This window comes from Numenius arquata, chromosome 7, assembly GCF_964106895.1.
Source record: "Numenius arquata chromosome 7, bNumArq3.hap1.1, whole genome shotgun sequence".
Classification (NCBI taxonomy): Eukaryota; Metazoa; Chordata; class Aves; order Charadriiformes; family Scolopacidae; genus Numenius; species Numenius arquata.
In genome coordinates, this window is record NC_133582.1 from 2,903,343 (window position 1) to 2,911,639 (window position 8,297).

The following is an 8,297-nucleotide window of genomic DNA, read 5'->3' on the forward strand; positions in this document are numbered from 1 at the left end:
TTGAAGCGCTGCGCCCTCAGTGACAGCCGGCGGGGAGGGGATGCCGGGCACAGCCATGGCGGTCGCCGCCTCTGGCGCGTTTACCTCGGATGCTCCAAGTCCAGCGGTAGAACTCGAGGGTGTCGTTGACCACGCTGGACACTAGGCCCAAGGGGCGGGGGGGCTCGGCGGCGGCACCCATGGTGAGCAGCAGCAGCAGCAGCAGCGGCGGCGGCGGAGCCGGCAGACCTCTCTCTCGGGGCGTGCGTCCGTGCCTCTGCGCCGGGGCTGCTGCTGCTGCCGCCCTTCTACAGCTGGGGATGTGATTTAAATCTCTATCTCTCGGTATCTTCCCTCCAGACTCCGCCTCGCTCCCGTCACCGGCTCCCGTGCCCGGCGGGCAGGGAGGAGGGCGAGGAGGCGGAGGCGGGATGGAGGGATGGAGGAAGGGAGCGGGGCGCGGGGGGGTGGGAAGGGGAAGCGGCGGCGGCGGCGGCTCCGCAGCGCCCGCTCCGCGGTGCGGGGCGCTGGCGTCACGTGACCCCCGGGGTTGGCTGCCCGGCGGGGCGCGCGGCGGCACGGACCCGGCCCCGGCCCCGGCCGCGCAGGCGCAGTGCGGCCCGTCGCCCCCCCCCGCCGCTGTGAGGGGAGAGCAGGTGCAGGGCGGCCCCGGCGGCGCCTTGGGGACCCCCTCTTCTCCCCCTGAGTGGGCGTGCGGGGTGGGAAAGGGGTGCTTATTATCTCAGTTTGGCTTTTATTGTCAAATAGGTATGGTGTCGCCAGTCGGGGGAATAAATATTTCAGTCAGCTTTTATTGCCAAGATCTTCCTGGCATTTTTCATCTTCTCTCCTTCCCCTCTCGCTTCACCTTGACGGACCGGCCAAGGCACCGGCCTGAGCAGCGCCCACCGTAGAGTCATAGAATCATAGAATGGTTTGGGTTGGAAAGGACCTTAAAGATCATCCAGTTCCAACCCCCTGCCCTGGGCAGGGACACCTCCCACCAGACCAGGTTGCTCCAAGCCCCATCCAACCTGGCCTTGAACCCCTCCAGGGATGGGGCAGCCACAGCTTCTCTGGGCAACCTGGGCCAGGGTCTCACCACCCTCACAGCAAAGAATTTCTTCCTAATATCTAATCTAAATCTCCTCTCTTTCAGTTTAAAACCGTTACCCCTCGTGCTATCGCTCCACTCCGTGATAAAGACTCCTCCCCATCTCTCCTGGAGCCCCTTTAGGGACTGGACCTCAAGCTGTTGGTACCGAGGTGTGGGCTTTGCAGCTGACCCTGCCACAAGAAGCCGCTGCCACCGTCCCTTCCCCTCCCAGCACTGATCACACCAGCAATGGCAACAGGATCTCGCCATCTCCCTGCCCCACCGGCGGTGGCCAGTGGCATTTCCCTGACCAGCAACTTGCCCAGCCTCCTCCCGGTGCCACCGAGGTGCCTTTGGGCACTCTCCATTTCCTGGACCAAAGGCTTTATGGTCGCTCCATGGTGCAGAGAGGTTTGCCCGCCCGGACCATCGCTGGGGTCTGCAGGGGAAGGAGCCACCATGGCAAAGGCTGGCAGGGCCATGGGGGCAATCCCGGTTTATCCATTTCTGCACCCTACGTTTCAACCCTGACGAACCCTCTGCCTGCTGTGGGTGCACCAGCTGGTCCCCACACCCTTTGCCTCTTATCTCCTCCTGTCTCTCTGCCCTCCCTCTCCCACGATCCCCGTGGTGTGGATGGATGGCTCCACGACACCCTTTGGGTTCGGTTTTCCCACCAAGGGACAGGAGGGGAGCTGCTCCACCCGAGCTGCCGGCTTTCCTCCTGGCAGACAGCAGACCAGATGGTATCTGCCTCTCCCTCCCCTAGTGCACCGGCACTCGGTGTCACTCCTTGTCACTTGGTCGTGGTGAGAGCAGCTCGCACTCCTCCTCCTGGCTGAGTCACCCTCCGCCGAGCTCCTGGACCGCCCCGGCTGCTGCGATCCCAGCCCTATGGATGGGAGAGTCACGCTGACCATCGCCGCTGCGCCCAGAGGTTGGAAACCAGCAGGCGTTTGGGAGAAGGGATCGCCTGCGCTGGGAAAAGGAAGAGGAGCGATGTCAACCGCTGGAGGGACAGGGAAGTCCGGCTTATCCCAGCGCTGCCTGAAAGCTGGAGCTGAAGCAAGGTTGCCACAGGCTGATGTATGGACAGCCGCTACTTCTCTCCCATGAGAAGAGCCGATCAAAAACTCCGCATGAATTGCACTGACTTGAATTACATTTTGTTCTGATGGCAGGAGGTCCGGTGAGAGCTCTGGAATGGACCTGTCACTGGGTGGTACGGCACGGTCAACACCAACCTGCTGGTGGAGAGTGAGGTGTTACCTGTGGTTCCTGTGCCTCCTTCAGGTGAAACCACAGCAGCGGATTGTTGGGCAGTTAGAAACCTGACGCGTGGTTGGCATTGTCTAACTTTGCCAGGACTTTTCTTAACGTTCTCATGTAAACCAGAATAATGAGTCATAATCCTCAGACTGGTCTATGGCCATTTGCCTTGGCCACATGTTTGAAGCTGAACGGGCTACTGAATGAATCAACGTGACAAAGGGTTGCACTCCTCTGCCGTCCCCGATGTCAGGCAAGGTGTGGACTAAGCAGAGTGCCACCAGCACAACGAATAAAGAGACACGGTCTACCAAAGAACAAAAAGGAACAAGATCTATTAGCACTATTAATACATATTCCTCATAATAATTATTTATATTATAGCTTAGATGTGTTTACTTCTTTATTAAAATGATTATTTATTTATTCTATGGCAGTCTTTTTTGCACAATTGACACCAATAATTATTGTTTATAAAACATTTATATGACCCAGCTTACTGTTTCATCCGTTTCAGATTAGATAACTTTCCTTGATTGCAATTAATTCCTTTGTATTGGCAATATGATTGTACACAGATAATTTTACAGAGCAATTAAGCCTTGAAAAGAGCCACAGCGGAGCTGCAGAGCTTGGTGAACAGGGAGAAGATGAACAATCTGACCGCGGTAACTTCTGCTGGGCTTTGACATGGGCTTTAAAAATATGGGACAAAGTTTAGGACAAACCACTCTCCTTAGTTTAACTTCCAGCCTGCGGGCACGCAGACCCGCTTTGAAAATTAGGTCTGTGTCTGAGGTCTTCCAAGTGCATCCCAGCTGGTTTGTGCACCCCGCAGGATGTTTCCACAGCTTCTGGGAAAGCTGAGACCCATGTCTTCTGCTGAAAGAGAGCAGGAGGAGGAAGGCATCCAAAGGCCATTGAAGCAGTGTGGTTGTCAGAAGAAGATTATTTTAAGTATCATTAATTAGCCAGTGTTGTCATTTTCTACTCGGTAATCTACATGTTCCTTAAAACCTGGGCATCTCAGGTGGGCAAATTCCCGCTGGGAGAAGGCAGGCCCATGGCAGGTGACTTCCCTGAGAGGAACTCAGGCCGTTCGTCCGACAATAGAATTCCTAGTGAAGTCCAGTGCTTGTGCTGGCAGCAGGCAGGGTTACGTGGTGCGGGAAAGGTGCAGAAGGGAACAGGGAGCTGTGGGACAGCCCGCCCTGACTGTCTCCTCCCAGTTCCCATCTGAGACACAAACTCTTTCTATTCCTTCCAGGCCTTTTTTGTAAAAAAAAAACAAACCCCAACGAGATACTTCATTTCAGGACTGTTCCAAGCCGTTTGCTGCTACTTCACGACACAAATAAATAGCCGTAGGAATGTTACAAAGCTCAGATGACCTGTGCGTTTGGTGATGCACGTAAAAAAGCATTTATTCCTGAATTTCAGGGAAGCATATTCTGCTGTAATGTTTGATGAATGAGCAGATGCTTCTGCGCTAATTGAAAATATTCCCCCTCAGGTTCTGTGGCAGGTTAGCAATGAGATTGCTGCAAGGGGAAAGTGAAATGCAATATATGTCGGACAATATTTTGGAAGCATAGTAGGAAGAAAGCAGATCACTGCCACCAGTGATCACCCCCAAAAGACAAAGCCAGCAGTGAAACAACTTTGCCTTCTCTTTGCTACAAAGAGAATCACAACAACCAGGAACTTGCCTGGTGGGAAACCATAAAAGTGCTCAAATCAATGCATTTGACAGAAAATCTAAATGTTATACCATGTAGTAAGGGACAACCTATTCACTGAATTTCACTGAATTTTTTTTTAGAGTTGGAAGGGACCGTATAGATCATCTAGTCCAACTCCCCTGCTGAAGCAGGATTCAGTAAAGAAGGCAAACAAAGTATTATATGCCTTAAGCGTGACCAAATTTTAATTGTTCAAAAGACTTCAGAAATGTGTTGTGATTACTTTAACTACTGAACTAGCATATGGGTTTTTTTTTTTTCCATTTGCTTCCATCAATGCTCTAAGAGGGAAGATGATGAAATAAATTAGCACATCAATTTGCAGTACATGGGATTTTCTTGCCCAGACCGTCAAACTTATGTGCTCCTTGCGCTGTGACTTTCTAGCTGATACGGCCTGTAAAGACTGCGGACTGTGCCAAAAAAGCTTGTCTCATCTTTGAACTAACAAGTGCGGGCTCCAGCGTATGCATATGCCGTGGTAAAACTGCTATCATCTGCTTCAGTGGTTTAAGGCAGCTTTATACCAAACATTCTTGAAAGAGGCTATTTTAAAATGACCATAATTAAAAACAAAACAAAACAAAAAATTTAAACCAACAACGTGTCTTTCAGCACGAGTTAATTTTTTGGGGGTTTATTGCGAAACCTGTTGTTAACTCCATAATTTGAGGTGGGGTAACTCCAGCACACAGGGATTACATGGCTTTTGCACGGGGAGCCTTTGGTAGGATCTGAAACAGAGCCAGCCCTTTTGTCTTCTAAACCGTCTGCTACATGACACTTGTCCTTTCATACATTCAGCTGCATCAAAGCAGCTTTTCCCCAAACCACATAAATTGGAATGATGCATCAGAAAGTACCCAGAGATGTTAATACTCGGTGCAGGCTTTGCCCAAATCTTACCTTTGATGTAAATTCCCACTAGGTTCCACCTCACTTGCGTCTGCCAGCGCCAGTCCCGAGTTTGACTTCTGGTCTGTACCAGCTTCAAAACTTCGTTTTGGACGTCAGCCATTTTTGCTGTGGCTCTACCTCAAATATCAGAATTATAATATGTTTAATAACCTGGATTAGACGCTCAAGGGCCAGATCCAACAGAAGGAATTCCTAGTGAAGTAAACACAACTTTTGTTTCCACAGGGCTCTACATACTTATTAATGTTCTTTCTCTATCTTTCTGCCCCAAAAATTGTTCCTGAGAAGACATGGGAAGCTGGGGACAGCTTTCTCCCAAGCTACACCAGGTTTTACTCCTAAGTAAATATAAGTACGGTTTGACTCCATTATGTTTACAAGCTTTAAACTCTAGAACTAACCCCGTTTACTGCAAATCTGAGCCGTGACTGGAAGCGTTGCCCTGCGGTGCTGGGCTGCACCCAGTTTAAACTGCTGCTGTTCTCCACTGGCCCAGAAGAAGAGCCTTTAGTCCAGTGCTTCCCAGCACCATTCGGAGAGATTTATTTATAATTAAGGGAACTCACCCTAACCAAGAAGTTAACACAGTGTAGGAGGTGTGTTGTATACTCAGCAGATGCCCGTATTTCAGCTTCCTTTAAAAATGAGTGTTTCACAGGCACAAGGATGATAAAACCCTGTTCGGGCGCTACCTCCTTCTGCCTTCCTGATACTTTTTCCTGCCTGGTTTCTCATCCTTTTACACAGCTGAGATTTTTAACTGCGGTGATATCTGTCACAGCATCTATCATTTGCGAGGTGTGGCAAGCCGGCTTTTGCAACGAGGGCTTCGTATGTGTACACGCTGGAGAACACGGCTATGCCCAACCATCAGCTGATGTTTTGAGGGCACTGTGTTGAAACGGCACCCAACATGTATAGTCAGATCTGCAGCACCTTCGCTAACTCCCAAATCCAGCCTTTTCCAGAGGTGTGTGTCACTGCTACTGCACCCACTCCGCTGGGTGTGTCGGCCTCCCGAAGGCGTGTAGCTGTTTGGAGGGATGATTTTGCACCTTTGCTACTGCACGAGTAATGGCCTGAAATATAGGGCACAGTCCCCTGCAGAAGCCACTTATGGCAATATAGTTAGGTGGAGGGGTGTTGATTAGGCAAGCCATGCGCGATTACGCTGTCTCCGGCTGTAACTGTGTGAGGAGGGGTGGGAACGACGGTGCTGGGCATACCCCTTGTCTGTGTGATGGGGAGAGGCCAAAACTGTGGCAAATTGAGTTACAGAAAGGCTGTGTCAACCCTGTGTGACCCCGTGCACGCTCCCCCTTCCGCTTTGCCGGGGAGACATTCTGTAGATCCCTACGCTCTTGATGGGCAGCCTGAATGCCAGTCTGCATGAGGCTCCCCTTGTCCTACCCCCAGAAGATGACATGGAAGCGTTTGCCACATTGATTGAGAGCAGCCCTGAGGAGAAGGACTTGGGGGTGTTGGTGGATGAGAAGCTCAACATGAACCGGCAACGTGGGCTGGCAGCCCAGAAAGCCCCCCACATCCTGGGCTGCATCACAAGCAGCGTGGCCAACAGGGCGAGGGGGGGATTCTGCCCCTCTGCTCCGCTCTGGGGAGACCCCACCTGGAGCACTGTGTCCAGCTCTGGAGTCCTCTGCACAGGAAGGACATGGACCTGTTGGAACGGGTCCAGAGGAGGCCACGAAGATGCTCAGAGGGCTGGAGCCCTTCTGCTGTGAGGACAGGCCGAGTTGGGGGTGTTCAGCCTGGAGAAGAGAAGGCTCCAGGGAGACCTTAGAGCCCCTTCCGGTCCCTAAAAGGGCTACAGGAGAGATGGGGAGGGACTCTTGATCAGGGAGGGGAGCCATAGGACAAGGGGTAACAGTTTTAAACTGAAAGAGGGGAAATTTAGATTAGATTTCAGGAAGAAATTCTTTGCTGTGAGGGTGGTGAGACACCGGAACAGGTTGCCCAGAGAAGCTGTGGCTGCCCCATCCCTGGAGGGGTTCAAGGCCAGGCTGGATGGGGCTTTGAGCAACCTGGTCTGGTGGGAGGTGTCCCTGCCCAGGGCAGGGGGTGGGACTGGATGGACTTTAAGGTCCCTTCCAACCTGAACCATTCTGTGATTCTATGATTTTATAAGCAGCGGGTCAGCCATATAGCACCCTACTGAGATAAGTGGGTATTACTGACTTCATTGTCTGTATGATGAATCAAGCCTAGAGAAAAGCAATGCCAGTTCCAGCTCTTTGGAATGGAATAGAAAAAAAAATGTTGGGATCTCCTTTAAGTTAGGTAAATCTTGTCCACTCACTGGTATAAATCTGTGGTTCTCTGGTCTCACCAGCACCATACTCGGGGATGATCAGTTCGGGCATGAGCCCCAGGACCACACTTTGAAAGAACCTGAAAAGTGAAGATGGACACATATAAGACAGGCCGTTCCCTATGCTCTATAGTGACATTCAAAATTTTTCACAAAATGTATGAGTTTTCTTGTACATTTTCATGCAGTGGCTGCTCTAAAGCTTTTGAGTTGGCAGGGTTCTCAAGGGAAATTTTTGTAGTAGTTGTGTGTGTGTGTGTAAGAGAACGAAACAAGAGCAGAAAAAGATAATACAACATAAGAATATTTAGTGGTTGAAACCAGAAGAACAGCCATTACTTGTAAAGGACCTTGAAAGTATCTTCTCCAAGCTGCTGTCCACACTCAGCCCAAGAGGCAATAAATACTCGGGAAGGTATTACCAGGATTATAAAGCCCTGGTTGTAATGAAGTCACCTGTCCCCAGGGTAAGAGTCACAACTCTAGTGACTCTTCTAGATATTCAGAACCCAACCAAAGGGCCTGAGCAACCTGCTCCCACTTCAAAGTTGTCCAAGGTTTGAGCAGATGATCTCATGATCCCTTCCAACCTACTGGGATTTGCCTTCAACTCCTGAAGTTAAATCTTCCCTCCCTTAACTCCAGATGTTAATTTTAATCACTTTTAGTAAACGCCAGCGCTCCAATCTGAGGGGACTGATGGTGAGCTGAGGCTGGTGCTATTTCTCACAGCACCCCCGGCATGGACTTGTACAGCTTTCTCTGTACATTGCTAAAACTTTTAAACTTGTTCTTAAGAACAGAGCCTGAGGAAGTGCTAGGTAACACATGATGATATTTAAATGTAAGTACACCCTTGCCAGCATGTAGCAGGTTCTTATTATTATTTTTGTGTGCCTCATTGATTTCACTTCAAATTTCTGAGTTTCCACACTCCACATAGCAGCAGCTGAAACGAACCCAA

The 8,297-nt window shown here is 50.7% G+C and overlaps 1 protein-coding gene across 1 annotated transcript in view; it reads right to left on the reverse strand.

The window, feature by feature from the left end:
* ELOVL4 (ELOVL fatty acid elongase 4) overlaps window positions 1-181 on the reverse strand; it is a 30,708-nt gene extending 30,527 nt beyond the window's left edge. The window contains exon 1 of the mRNA XM_074150841.1: window positions 85-181. Coding sequence (XP_074006942.1) covers window positions 85-181 — 97 coding nt within the window. The remainder of the gene's footprint in view (window positions 1-84) is intronic.
* Window positions 182-8,297: the final 8,116 nt, after the last annotated feature.